This window comes from Aphelocoma coerulescens, chromosome 3, assembly GCF_041296385.1.
Source record: "Aphelocoma coerulescens isolate FSJ_1873_10779 chromosome 3, UR_Acoe_1.0, whole genome shotgun sequence".
Lineage (NCBI taxonomy): Eukaryota > Metazoa > Chordata > Aves > Passeriformes > Corvidae > Aphelocoma > Aphelocoma coerulescens.
The window spans coordinates 75635624-75650153 of NC_091016.1; the positions used below are offsets into that span (position 1 = coordinate 75635624).

A 14530-nucleotide genomic window follows, 5' to 3' on the forward strand; every position below is an offset into this window, starting at 1 on the left:
ACCTCCATCCTTCCCTTGACAGATCACTCTAAACCTCAGAGATCATTAAAATAGTACTGCTTCATGCTTTGCTAATTTTCAGCTATTTTCAGAAAGGGAAATAAATATCTGTGGTGAATACATCCAGAGCTCATTTTGGAAACTCCTTGTGGAGAGGACACTCTTGCTATTGGGCAGCAGCACATACCCTTGCTATGTCCAGCAGTGCCATGCTCTGCAGAAGATCCCATCCCTCTGCCGCCTTCACTGGACCCTGCACGAACGGGTCTGAAGCTGTTTGTTTTTGTCTGTTTGTCTGTCCCAGCTGGGCTAGTCTGTTTGTCAGGTGGGCAGCTAGAGAGCACAGTCTGGTGCATGACATTCAGAAAGGGACATCAGGAGGATTTGCTCTTCAGGCTGCAGGGATGGGGGATACATCCCTTTCAGTGTATGACAAGCACGTAATAGGTAATATTTACATATCGTCTAAGAAGGGTTTCTTTTGTAATTCCAGATTTTCTGCAAGCATTCATGACTAAGGGAGTAATAACTTATGATACAAAGAGGAATAAAACAGACTTGAGAAATGGCATGGAGGTCATGTGCACTGTTACTGCATTAGGAGCTGTGGTCCCAGTCCTGCAAAGACTCGTGCCCAAGCCTTAAAGGTTGGTGCTATGAGCAGTCCTTCAGGAGTCAGAATAACACAGAGTGAGCAAAACTGCAAGGATTAGCCAAGACAGGGCATGTGTCCTTTCAGGCTGCAGTCCACCCAGAGTAGGAGCATTTTTAAAAAGTTGTTTGAACTTTTAACACCTTGAGCCACTGTCTTGGCTTTTGTGTTTGGATGGTTTCATGACACAACAGTAAAAAAGGTACCCACAGAACAAATGCCAAAACCAACATTCATGTAGTCATTGCATAAATTCTCATGCTTGAATACATTCACAGTCAAAATTAATTGTAAATGCCAATGTAGTAAATTACTGGTTTATGCTTACATGAATATTTCCAAATGTATTTGGGTTGTGTCACTCAGCCCTCCTCATTAGGAAATGCGGAGAAGAGGGGAGGAAAAAAGAAAGAAAAAAGAAATAACTGTGGTGAAGCACAACCAATGATAGACTCAGATTTATCATTAAAAAAAAAAAAAAAAAGCCTTTATAAACAGCCTGAAAAAAACCCTCAGGCAAATGCTCACAAAATGACCCTGCTAACTTCAAGACTCTGCAGTTAAATGCCATTTTTAGTTACTTTTCTCCTGCAAAAAGCTGGTGCCTTCTTCTTTGATAAACACCACAGAATGTTTTTGGTTTAACCAATAATGTAAATTCTGGGGTCATTCCCTTGCCCTTTGCAGCTTGTCTGGGCTCTGGCTATTTGGAGGCTGAGGGAAAAAAGCCCACCGGTTTGTCTGGCTGAAGGAATCACGGCAAGTCTCCCCCTGCCATTTGCTAAGCTCTGGCTGGGGGTGCTCCTTGTCAGCTTCTCACAGAATGTACTCACTCTGCTTTGTCAAACTCTTTCTATTAAGATTCCCATTCTTTCCCAGAAACTGAGTTACCACCAAACCTAGGAGAAGCAACTTTGGGTTATTCATAATGCCACTTATGACACATGGTGAACACTATGCCAGCTTTTCTGAGAGTGTGGAAGGTAAAAATTCTCATCACAGCACAAAAGTCCATTTTCTACTGCTTCTCCTAGTGTCAGGGGGTAATGTCAAGAATCTCCTACTATATGCTTTAAAATTTGTCAGCTTCAAAGACATTACACTAAGAAAAAAAAACCAAAAAAACAAGAAAAACCCCCAAAACACAGTAGTACTGGGATCGGATGTTTTGTCTATAAAAAATCAGCTTTTAAGTACAGGGTAAGTGCCATTTCTGCTCTCTTTCATTAATTATTCATCACCTGATAATAACATTTTAATTTATCACTGCAATAGCAATTCTATATGCTCTATTCTGCTCTTCTAGCAGAAAAAATATGGAGCAGATCCCTTACTTTAACCAATCTTACAGACACACCATACACTAAAATGTAGCACTGCAATGGTCTCATATTTTCTTATCTTTTGTATTTATCGCTGTGTATTTTATTTACTAAGAAAATATTTTCAACTGTTAGGATGTCTATTTATCTTTCATGCAAAATAATAAAATAATTCACTTCCCCCACATGAGAGATGCTTTTCCTGCTTCATCCTGAAGTTTCCAGTTTGCCTCATTTCTCTTATTTAGCTTTAATGCTTCATTAAAGTACACAGGGTGAAAGAAGGAGATACCTTTAATACAGCTTTGCTACTGTTAAATATCTAATTCCCCCTTTCAAAAACCCCCAAACAAAACAACTACTAAAGTGGCAAATGACAGCAACAAGTAGACAAAGGGAAGTGTTAGAGGCAACTCAGACCAAGTGTCCATCACGTGCTTTTCATTCTGGTGTTCCCCTTAAAGGCTGTTGGGTTGAAGGTGAGCCGTTCTTCATCATATCCCTTTCTCCCCCCTGCTTTAAGAGGGTTTTACTTTCACCAGAAAATGTTTATTGTAAAAAGAAAAAAAAAAAAAAACACCAAAAACCCAACCAAAACCAAACAACCCCACCCCCAACCCAACAACTGTTATACGTCCAATGCAAATGTGCCAGACTCTGAGAAGTGCCACCTTGGTTTTCGTCTTTCTGGGATTTAAGCAGTTGTGAGGGGAACAGCTGCATATCTGTAAGTCCAGGGCAGGTGGCCTCAGTCAGACACTTGCCACTCACAATCATAAAGCTGAAAAATCTGACTGGTTCCTCGATAGTACGAAAATGTTTGTGAGTTCCAGTTTCTTCTCCTTTTACTTTTCTATAATGCAAAGTAAAAATCCAGTTCAAAACTGCTGAGTAGCTTTGCCATGTTTGCATTCAAGAAATAACTTTCACTGCCATAAAAAAATATTCACACCACTAAAAAAAACCCTACAATTTCCTCTGCTCCCTGTATGAAGGCCAGGGGTTTTGCATCACCATTCATGATGTCATTTGACTCTTTCAGAGTAGTCTGGCTGCAGGTCTGGGTGTGGGGTCTGCTTAAATAGAAGTTCAATGTCTTTGGCTCTCCTCTTGCAACAGAAGGACTTCCCTTTCTGAAGTAAGTCTAAAGTATCCCCCTTGCAATGCCAGGTCCTTTTAAATCCCGTTGTCTTTCCCCAAGCAGCAGGGCCTCGGTGGGCTTGGAAAAGGGTAAGGGGGGATCTGAGAGTCTTTGAGTCAGCACATCAGCTCAGAAGGGATCCACCACAGAAGGAGTAACGGCGAGCTGCAAACCAAGATCAGAAGCTGTTACAAACTGACCCGATTTCAGCTCTGAATGCCACCATGTCTAACGGGTAGAGAGCTACAGGGGAGAGCCAGGGGAAGAAGTATGAAGGACAGCTCTAAAACCAGTACAGATCCTTGCTTTTATCCTGAGGTTGCAAACCTGAGAACGGAGAGAAGAAAAAAAAGGAAGAAGAAAAATAGGTACAGGCATTTAAGGACAGAGGAAAACAAATTGCATTTCTTGCCAGCTGAGATCAGTCTAGAGCATGGGATGTCCAGAGCCCCAGAAGGCTGTGAAACAAGGAGAAGAGCCCAAGCCAAACTGGAGACAGGCACATGTCCCTCCTGCTTAAAGTGAGGACACCATAAGGAACCATTAGTGGCTGCAATATTGAAACCTGCATGGAGCAGACTTTCCTCGCCTTCACAACCACTGACTCAGGATCTGTCACTGCTGACTATACCTGTGCACCCATTTTTGTCAGCACTACAGTCACAGCCTTGGTTCCAAGACACCCCAACAGGCATTACCAGGGGAAAACCACTGCCTTTTTGCTCAGCAAATGCAATTGTGCTTTTGTCTCAAAAACTGGAAGGAATAGGTAAATAAGGAGAGGAACTAGCTCATGAAACTGTGTGGTGTCTAGAAATGACCCCTCAGGGCAGCATGGGAATGGGGCCAAGCAGCAACCTTTGGGGCTGCTCCATTCTGGTCAAAACTCTCGCTGCTCAATGCAGGAGCAAGACCAGGGCCAGGATAAGAGCACCTCAAAGCAACCTGTAGCCTCAGGGCATGTTTGAGGGCATCAGAAATTCAAACAATGTTGTAGAGATGTGATGTGTTGGCCTGTGCCATCCTTCCTCTCCCTTCCTCAGTTGCCTGGCCTGAGAGCTCCAAGAAGACCACCCAGGGCACAGCTCAGGTGTCACACATGGGGCTTCCACCCTCACTTCATTCCCCCACAGCAGAACCTCAGCCACACCCCATGAGTCCTTCTGGATGGTGTGGAGTCAGGGATCAGAGGTGCAGCTGAGCCAGGACTTGGAGGGACCAGGGGCAGCTCATTACCTGTGTCCACATTGAGGCCGATGCTCTGTGCCATGTCTCCCGTTGCATTGGGGAAGGGGCCCGGTGTTGTCCAGGCCGCAGTAGCGCCCGCTTCATTCTTGCCCAGTTCACAGGGGGGACTGACTGGTGTGGATACGGAGGCGGGGGTGAGGCGGTGGGGGCGGACGGAGGCGGTGGGCACCAGCAGTGAGCCGTAGCGGGGGTCGAAGTGGGGCCCATAGACCTCATGCATGGTGGTGGGGCGGGGGTAGGCAGTGCTCTGTGTCCCGATGTAGGGGTGGTGGTGGTGGTGGTGGTGGTGGTGGGCATGGTGCCAGGGCTCAGGGCCGCCTTGGTGCAGGTGGCCATGCAGAGAGGCGGGCGCGTAGGGGTCGGTGGCAGCAGCGAAGGGCAGCTCGCTGTGGGCAGCAGCTGCCAGGGGGCTGCTCAGGCTGGCTGGGACAGAGGAGGGCTGGTACGTGCTGTTCCAGAAGGATGGTGGGAAGATGCGCTGGCTCATTGGAAAGGAACCATCTGGGTGAAGGAAGTGGGAAAGAAAGTCAGCAAAGAGCACACCCCACAAGCCTTGATCTCCTTTCCCTAGGGCTCTGTCCCTGCCTGATCCACCCAAACCAGACCTTTCATTCCCTTTATTCCACGAAAAACTGCCAAATACAAGAACTTGCTCCAAACAAGTACAGATTCCTCTCCAACTAAACATCCAACACATCTAGCCTATGGCTTATCCATGAAACTGCGACTATTTGCTTGAGGTTTCTCTTAGTATGTAGATGGGCAGAAAGTTGTTATCTAAGGCAAGAGAAACATCTCTTTTCTTCCGTGGTGGAAACAGAGTGAGAGCTATTATACACCACTGAAATTCTCAGGATTGTGTTTTTCTTGTTTGTTTTCATCATAATCTCCTTGTCTAAGCATTTATGCCCAATACTTCACGGAAAGTGGCTGATGCCTCAGTGCAGTTGCAAAGCGGGCAGTAATAGCAGTGTGACTAAAGGCAAGCTTGAATTACTCAAATATCTGGGGGCAATTCTCCATCTATTACACTGGCCTGGTTCTTAGGTATATTGTCAACATTTTTGGGAAGCCCTCTGCAGATCTTTGGGGATTGGCAGGGCAAAGGACAAGGGCCCTACATTTTCTTAGCCCAGTAAGCAACATGCAAGATGGACTGGTGATTATTAATAGCACAAATAGATGTTATGCATGGTTATTTGGGAATGCACACTTCCTGAAAGAAATGCTCCTAATACTTCTTTACCAGGGGAGTATGTCAGCTCTGAGCCTTGGCGTTGCTAGGGAGAAGGGGAAGCAGTTCATGATGAGCAAAAAACCTCCTCTCCTGCCATCAATTCCAGCACTGAATATCTCTCACATGTGAAATATTCTTAAACACTACAGACAGCAATTCATGGAGGGACTGGGAAACCAGCCTTGGCTGAGCTGGTGGCCCTGTGAGGGAGGGTTACTAAGACTGCCCACAAGGAAGTGCCAGCCCTAGCTCTCTGGCAGGGGGAGTGTGGGGAAAGTTATTCCTCTCTGCCCTGAGTACCATCATGGGCTGTCCAGTGTGAATCAGGAACGGATACGGAGAGCTGTCCATAAGCCATGAGAGCGCATGGCCGTGGGCAGGTCTGGAAGCCCTCATTTTCAGAAACTCAAGTGTCCTTGTCAGTGCCCCAGCAGCAATCAGGGTGGTGATACATGTAGGGCAAGATACAGGGACGCACACAATAGTTTCTTTAGAGGTGGGAAGATGATGAGATGGTTCCCACATCTGCTTGTTGCTTTGCTCCTATCACTATGACCACTCTAAAGTGAAAGCTGAAAGGATCAACGGGGGATGCACTCGTCACAGTCATAGTTTGGGGGCCACTATGCTGCTAGTTGGGCTGTAGCCCCCTCCAGGTAAAGCACCTGCAGTGAAAAGACAATTTGCTTCCCCCGACCGCCTCCCAGGCTGTTATCCCCCTGGCCCATGTCCACCCGGCATAATCCGAAGGGCTTTATTCTTTCCTTTTTTACCCTAAAAGGGCCAAGCAGCTGGCAGCTCCTGGCCTGAGGATGGCCTGCCGGGCCATCCCGGTGGGAGGGAGGAGAGAGCCGGGATGCGCAGCCGAGGTGAGGACGAGGTGCCGGCCCAGAGGGGGCCTCCGCCGCCCCCCGCACCGCGCTGCGCGCTCACCCCGCCAGGAGCCCGCGTTCCGCGCCGCCTTCGCGCTGCCGAGGGAGAAGCTGCTGGGCTGGCTGAGCGCCCGGCTGAAGTGCTCGTCCACCACGGCGCTGATGTCCCCCTGGAAGTAGGTGAAGAGGACACAGCGGGAGCTGATGTACTCGGCCTCGGGGGGTCGCTCCTTCTCGGGGCTGCAGTCCTCCTCCTTGATGCTGGCCGCGGGGTGGCTGGAGAAGGAGCTGCCGGCACTGGCGCTGCTGCCGCTCTCCGGGGCTTCTTGCATTTTGGAGTAAAAGGCGAGTTTCTATAGGGAAGGAAAGAAAACGGAGCCGGTCACGCAGCACACCAAGGTGCGCTGGCCCGTCCTGTGCCAGCCGGCGTGTAGCGCCGAGCCCTCTCCCGCGGCCTTTCCGAGAGGATGCAAAAGACTGGTCCTCGGCTGCCCGCCGTTTCCTCAGCACACACTACAATCCCCACACCCTCATATCGCCCTCTGTACTCCGGGGGCAACCAAGGGACTGCAAATAGGGCTGGGGGCCCGAAACCCACAGGTGCCGGCCGGGATGGAGCAAGACAGCCTCCGGGTGGGGAAGGCGCAGCCGGGCGGGGGTCATACCGCTGGCTCCTCCACTCCAAGCCCCCCGCACGAGAAGCCGCTTTGGAGCTGGCTCCGGAGCCGACGGCGGCCGCCAAGGGGCTGCAATGCGGGGGCATGGGCGGGGGGCACGGGCAGGCGACGGCCGAGCACCCACGGAACAGCGCCCGCAGCTGGGAGAAAGCGAGAGCCGCTCGGTCCCCAGCTCCGAAAATCTGGTGCAAAAGAGTGCCCTGTAACCCACTGCGGCGAGGGAGAAGGAAAGAGGGGGGGAAAAGACTGGCAGTCTTAGACACACTTCATGTCAAAACTCAGCATTTCCCTAGACAGCAAGAAGCTCCAGGTATTTACTACAAGGCTAATCTCCTTTTACTGGACTCCGCCGAGTGGGAAAACAGCGGGCGTTGAAGTTTGTCGGATGTTTCCCGTCTTCATGCGCATTAGCGTGTCTGCAGCTGTTGGAAGTTTCTTAGCAATAAGCGCTGGGACGCGGAGCCCGGGCTTGGCCGCTGCGGACAGAGCCTTGAGGCGGCCGGCGGGGGAAGAACCGAGGGGACGGGGCAGACTCTTGGGCCGAGACGCGCGATATATTTAATAATGTCACTCGTCGCGAAGACCGCCTTTCCGCTTGGCTCCCTGTTCGACCATTGAGGTAATGATCATCCCCCTTAATAATGTCATAAGCCGTGTGCCAGGGGCTGAAGGGGTGGTGGGAGGGAAGGCAAGGTGGGGGAAGACATCATCTGCTATTTGTGACGGGTACTGGGCCCCGCTGCCGGGCGCCGGGGGCGGCACAGGGACCGCCACGCCGCTGGCCCAGGCCCGGCACTGCACGGCAGGGGCTGCACCCGCCTGGGGCACGGGGGGCTGTTCTCCATATCCATCCCCTTTTTCGTTATGCTGAGGGAGGAAGGAACTAATTTCTGGAAGGGGTAAGGGCGAGGGAAAAACTGGGAACGCAGAGGGGTAAAAGGAAAGCGGTGTGCAGCAGGTGCAGCCCGGGGAGCCGAGCCTGACCCACGCGGGACGGTGCGCGTCCCGGCGCCAGCAGATCCCCGCACACCACGGGCCGTGCGTGCCCGAAACATCCCCGCGGCAGAGGGAGCATCTTATTGAACCCTCGGGATTAGTTGACACCCGCGACCGCCCGGGCGGAGCTACGCGCCGTGAGGCAGCGAGACGTGGCTCCTGTCCACGAAGCACCCGAGGGTCTCGCAGGGGACGGCCGCCGCCGGCAGCCGGGAGGGCTGGGGGACGGGACGGGCCGGGGTCCCGCCGCCGCCGAGAGCGCCCCGGCAGAGGGGAGCATCCTGTAGCCCCTTGTTCCCCTTCGCGGCAGCGGCTTCCTCTTTTTCGTCAAACCGGGGAAACCACTCAACCTCCCGTCTCTCTCGCTACCCCTACTTCCAGAGCGTAACTCCGGAGCAGCCCTCCGAGGCTGTAAAATCTCTGCACGAAGCGGCTTCCGCGGCAGCGGCCGGGATGCCGGCGCGCAGGGGTGAGCGATGTCCCGGGAAGCCCGGCCTCGCAGCTCCCGACGGTCCCCGCACACGGTGGACATCTCTACCCCGACCCGCCGCGCCCAGAGGGAGCCCGTCCCAGTAAAGAAAACAAACAAGCAAACATTTTAAAACAAACAAACAAACAAACAAACAAACAAGCAAACAAACCCCCTAAAAATCCTTCTGAGGGTTAAAATCGCACCCTCTCTCCCAAGGCATCCCGTAGCCGGTCGTTTGCCGCCGGGGTACGTACCCTACCGAGCCCCGCGCCAAGGTGGGATGCGGTTGTGCTCCGCTCACCATCGCAGGCTCCCAGATCTCCCCCCCTCCCGCCCCCCCTTTCCCCTCCCCTTCTCCTTTTCCCTTTTTCCCTTTGGTGAGGCCCCAGACGGCCATCCTCCAGACGATACCCCTCCCACCTTCTGCCTCTTCACCGCTGTCCCCTACACGTACCTGGTGGTAGGGGCTGTAGGCTGCTGCGAAGTAGGGCTGGGGAGGACCGTAGACTTGGTACATAACATCCAAACAGCTCATGGCTAGCCGCGGCCGAGAAGTAATTTTTTTCTCAACTCGTGTTCTGCAAAGTGGACTAATGCTTCGCGGGAGGGAGGTTCCTGGGGGTTAAGAGGCACCACGCACTGGTGGGAGGAGTGAGGGGGGATGAGGCCGCTCTGGGCTGTGCTGACACCCCCTCCCTGTCTTCTTTCCCTGCCTTCCGCCCTTCCTATAGCGTGGCTCCCTCCCGCAAATACGCCAGGACTGGAGGGGCTCCCCGGCCGCCGGGAGAATTTCAGCCCCGGGCCCGGCGGGTGGCAGCGGTGGAGGGAGCAGGGAGACCCCCCTTCCGCAGCCGGGACTGCCCGAGAGCAGCGGGGCGGGAGGCGCGGAGGGAGCTCCGGCCACGCAGGGACCGGCAGGCGGCTGCGGGGGGAACCGGGGGTCGGCGGGAGATGGGGGCTTACCCAGCGAGTGAGCCCATCTCCCGCTGCTTTTTATTTTATTTCATTTATTTCGTTACATTCCACGTGCCTTCTGCGCCGGGTGCTGCCCCGCTGCCCCCGGGGAGAATGCCCCGGCCGCCCCCCACCTCGTCAGGCCCCGCTCCTGGCCGGGGCGAAGTGGAGCTCCGGGAAAGGCAGGGATCTGGGTGACCCCCTCCGAATCCCACCAAGTCCGGCGTCCGCCGGAAAATGCCACCACCAAAGCCACAGAAGTTGAGAGGTCTGATAAACCGAAGGAGGAAAAACCAGTTGCTCCCGAGGAGGAATCTCCCCAGAAACTTTTGAATCATTACAAATCCCGGGAACGGCGATGCTTTTGCATTTAATAGAAACTAAAACTACGCCGAGGGCAAAGTCACGTCAAAACAACAAATTATTGTGAAGGTAAACTGGATTTACTCCCTGGCTTTCTGCTGAGTACGACATACAAAGTTGTAAATAGGTGAATGCATCTTCACTGCTCATTTTAGAGGAGTTGCATAGGAGGCAGATTATTTTTTAACAGAGATGTAAGTTCTCATTTCAATATCAAGTCTTTGAAATGTTCAGCTTCATGGTTTGGGTCACAACAGCTGTGAGAAGAGACCCATTTTGTTTTGTTTAAAGCACCTGTAATAAAGCAGAAAAAATATAGAAAATATGAAAGAAAGTATATTACTCAGTTTTCAAGTGCTGATTGGTTACAGTAGTATTGGGGAAAATCTAAAAAGAATGAACACTTTGAATTTTGAAGATCTGGAAATATTTAAACAAATTTTAGCAGAAAAACCTCATGTTTATAACTAAACATCAACTCTATTTTGTTTTCTCCAAAATACAATTTTTATATTCCAAGTGCTAGAAATTGTTTTGAATGCCTGTCATTCATAAAATCATATTTCAGTGCCTGATGAGCATGTTTCAATGTTTCCTGCAGCAGGTGCAAGGTTTAAAATTCATATTTAAGCAAAATTTTTTCTCCCTATTCTAGTTTGGGAAATTTGTTTTTTGTACTCCAATGCAGTCTGAAACACTGTGGCTGTGGGTTCTGCCTCAGCGTTTCTCCTTCCCCCATCAGAGCCAATTTTGTGTCAATGGTCAAGAAAATGAGGGGATGACCTCTGGGTATTAGGCTTTAAAATAAGAAATGTATCATATACTCTATAATTTTATTTATTTATTTATTTATTTATACTCTCCTGAGCAGTAAGCAAATAGTCACAGTAGTGGGAAGGACTCGCTCAGTGGCTGGTGTCCAAATTAAAGCAGTCAGCTTTAACTTCGCTCCTCACAGTGAGAGACTGTGGGACCTTACTCAGGACAACAGGATCTCACTCCACCTCCGTGTCCCTGCTTATGAGAGGCAGGGAGCTTTCCCAGCACAGATCTGTGCTTGTTTCAAAGGTATTAGTATGCTGGGCAAGGTACCAGAAAAAGCCCATTTCTCAGAGGGTAAGTCCAATGAACACCTGCTCCAAAGACACACCATTTGACTTCCTGCTCTTCGGAACAGCCCTTCATCAGGACTCTGTGCCATAGTAAAGGTAGGACCTGACACTTGCCAAGGCTGAGCATTCTCTTCTTGTGTAGAAAAACCCAAAGTGTAACAGCAACATGTGTGACTGGGTGCTGCAACGTGGCTGATGGTCTGGCTTGTGTATCCTGAAGAATCTCTCCTTGAGGGCTGAATTTTGGTATTTTACCTCACACTCAATTGTATGTAAGGGGAATTGGGTCTGATGTGGCTTGGTATGAATTCAGTCTCTTTTATATACAGTTATTCAACTGTAAAACTGTGCAGTGTAAGACACAAGTAAACTTCAGTGTCTGAATGCAGAGCAATACAAATACTCATGCAAAAATTCTGGCATTATTTTGCCTCTTTGGTGCATCTGTGAAATTAGTGCTGGTATAGGAAATCATCCTGGAAACCAATGATCAGAAACTATATTCACTAATGATCTCACTGTGTGTTTACAATTATATAAAAATAGTTTTCCTTGGTCTTAACTGAAGAGTTTTAGTTGCTTTGAGTAACATCAGGAACTACAAAGACTTGGAAAGAAACAGCTGAATTACTTCAGAGAGAAAATTATGACAGCAGTAAAAGAAAGCACAATTTTGGGAAGGACATAGGTTAAGAACTGGCTGTGTACCATTACAGCACTGGCGTGGGCTTACTCCTAAGCCATACACTGGTAAGTATTTCACAGCAGCAATATGAAAAGAAAATCTTGTTAGGAATAAAGAATGATGGGTTCTGATAAACAGCGAGATGCAGAAACTTACAACTTGCCTCAGAAAACATTTCTCTAAAGCAAGTCAGTATTATCTTCTAACTAAATTGGAACCTTTCACAAAACAAGAATTGGGTACTACTGTGAATGGCTTACCAGACTAGCAAACAGATCATCAAGCAAAACAACATTCAGAAAGACTGGGACAAAAATGTGGTGGCACAGATCACATTTGTTGCTCATCTTCCTTGGAAATCCTACGTCTGGTGCTGGCCTGCCAGCCCCCGGTGTGTGAAGGTTTGAGCAGGGAGTATCACGTTCAATTAAAGGATTTAAGTATTTATCCTCCAGAAAGGACCTTTCTAGTTTTTCAATGATACCACATATATCATTCTTGCTGTTCATAATATACTTATTTAGAAGATCAGGTAAATTTTAACAGTTTGCAGAAAGGCATGCTTTTCCAAATAGAAGATACCATGAGGTGGGTGGAGAATCCAGTCCTCACTGCAGCCATTTGCCACTATGCTTAGCAGCCTTCAGTGTTTCTCACTTCCAGCTTGAGTTGGGTTGGCTTCAGCTTCCAGCTGTTGGTTCATATAATGACTTACTTCACTTATCTAAACAGTCCTTTTGCTTTTTCCTTTATCCTTTGTAATATTTTCTCTTATGAAACTTATTTTATTTCATAAAATGCTTTTTATCCTGCCAAATAAATGGGCAGGAAAAAAAATTCTACTGCAATTCCTCTAATAGTTTTTGTACCTTTTTTATTTGAAACCTATGAAACATTTTCAACATTGTTTTAAAAATATTGAGGCAAGAATTTGTTATTTTTCTAACATTTCTCTTGCTGAAAGTATACACAAAGTAAAATACCTTCTTAGCAATTGATGCTTATGGCTATTGGGTTTTTTTGCCATAACACAATTTTTAAGACGTCATACTGATGTGCTCTCCCACTGTGATGAGCACAGTATTTTTAGTTTTGATACTACAAGTATATAGAAAACATGGTGGTGAGGAGCTGATGGTACTTGGAAGTTTCTGGAACTTCTTCTAAACTCTTACATATCTGATATTGCAAATAATTAGGCCTGAAAACTGTGCTGATCCCATGTGAGCCTATGACACCTGCTCATGACGCCTTGTACAGTCATCCTTTCTAAGACCTTTTCCATCACTTTTCTTCCTTGGTCATAGATGTGCAACTCTTCAAACAGCTCCATTCACGTGCTGTTTGTTCTTGAGAATGCCAAGAGACTCAGCAATGGACTCAAGGTATTGCCAAATGTCCCAATTCCCACTTTACTCACCAGTCTTCTTGTTACTATGCTACCTGCTAAATTTGTTGGTGTGATTTCATATCAGCTTTCAAGTTACTGATGATCATCTTGCACAGACCACAAACTAACTAATGCAAATATTCCTATACACTGTTAATGTACTATACTCCTATGTGGCAGTAGTCATATTTCTAAATACTAAAGATTGTGTGTTGACTCATTTCTTGCAATTTTTGTTTATTTGCTGTGTGTATCACTTATATTGTGCAGTGTCTCCTCTATGAGATGATAAATTCAGTTTCACTAGTCTTCCTATTCCTGCTCTCCTCTTTACTCTTTAAATCTCTAATGCTTCAATCTGCCTGTAGGACTCAGCACATACTTAGCTTCTAGCTGAATGTACTACTTGTGGGTCTACATGGGTCAAATTTGGCTGAAATGAATTACGATAGATAATGCTGTTCCTCTTTCTTATCTTGTCTTTGTGCTCCATATCCCTAAAAGCTTTTTATTTTTTTAGGGCTTGGCAACTGTTACCATGGTGTTCTCAGGAATGTTTTTGAGGTCCAGCCTCTGGGTCTGTATTAATACAGAAGACTTTAGGCTCAAGAGCTTCTGGCTTGGTAGTTTTTGTGGGCACTGAATTAGCTGACATTAAATATAAAAATCAGTGTTATAAATATAGTAAAACACGAAGTAAAAGTCAGGGTACACATGTTACTGACTTCATTGTCTCCTTCATTATCTTGAAGAACCTGGTTTTATTTTGGTTTTCAACCTCAGGGAGGTGGTACAGTTAATTTTGATTTTCCTTTGAAGGTGTAATTTCTTTCCCCCTTTTTCTTTTTCCCCCTACACCTCAGAGAATTAACTGTTAGCTGCTAATTGATCACACTGTACAGATACTATTTGGTGTGCATTTGTACATGTGACAGCATGTCTGCTCCAGTGACATGCTCTGCAGCAGCTGGAATGTACATGGCGATTTTTACTCCATGATGTATTTCCAGGGGAGCTGCAGCCCAGCTCAGGGTGCAGCATCTGGCGTGTGTCACTCACCCGTCCTGCCCAGCCCTGACAGGCCAGAGGCATCACCTGTCTCTCCTCTACTGATGGCGGCAGATGAAGAGATCATTATGCAGGGCTGGAAGGGAAATCCAGAGCTGTCATGAGGGAATACATTCACATGTGTGAGAACACACTGAATGCATTGAATTTAGGGCTTGATTTTGAAATAGGAATGTTCATGGAAGTTTTTTCCCAAGTCAGCATAGTAACAGAGTTGGTTTTGCCCTCAGAGGCAGAGGCATCAGCTTTTCTGATGCAGGTATTTTGGCACATTCAGATCTGAGCTGAATCACTGTGCACATCTTTCCCCCTCTCAGCAGTGAGCCATCAGAAAGGTGAAT

At 48.3% G+C, this 14530-nt stretch overlaps 1 protein-coding gene across 2 annotated transcripts; it reads right to left on the reverse strand.

The window, feature by feature from the left end:
- Window positions 1-3239: 3239 nt before the first annotated feature.
- VGLL2 (vestigial like family member 2) lies at window positions 3240-9152 on the reverse strand. 2 transcript variants are annotated; one of them, XM_069008579.1, is made up of 4 exons: window positions 9072-9152; window positions 6534-6825; window positions 4352-4864; window positions 3240-3280 (listed from the first exon to the last, which is right to left on the reverse strand). In XM_069008579.1, exons 1-4 carry the CDS (start codon window positions 9150-9152, stop codon window positions 3240-3242), a joined length of 927 nt encoding a protein of 308 aa, XP_068864680.1. The 2 variants fall into 2 exon arrangements, with proteins under 2 accessions (XP_068864680.1, XP_068864681.1); XM_069008580.1 differs by lacking the exon at window positions 4352-4864.
- Between the last annotated feature and the right edge of the window lie 5378 nt (window positions 9153-14530).

Bases quoted from the DNA above. Each gene is read 5' to 3' on its own strand.
- VGLL2 (XM_069008579.1), bottom strand. From the start codon at position 9,152: ATGAGCTGTTTGGATGTTATGTACCAAGTCTACGGTCCTCCCCAGCCC. The intron at 6,826-9,071 runs GTACGTGTAGGG...CCTTCCCTATAG, and splicing joins CCTACAGCCCCTACCACCAG to AAACTCGCCTTTTACTCCAA. The intron at 3,281-4,351 runs GTAATGAGCTGC...CTTGGTTTGCAG, and splicing joins CGGCCTCAATGTGGACACAG to CTCGCCGTTACTCCTTCTGT.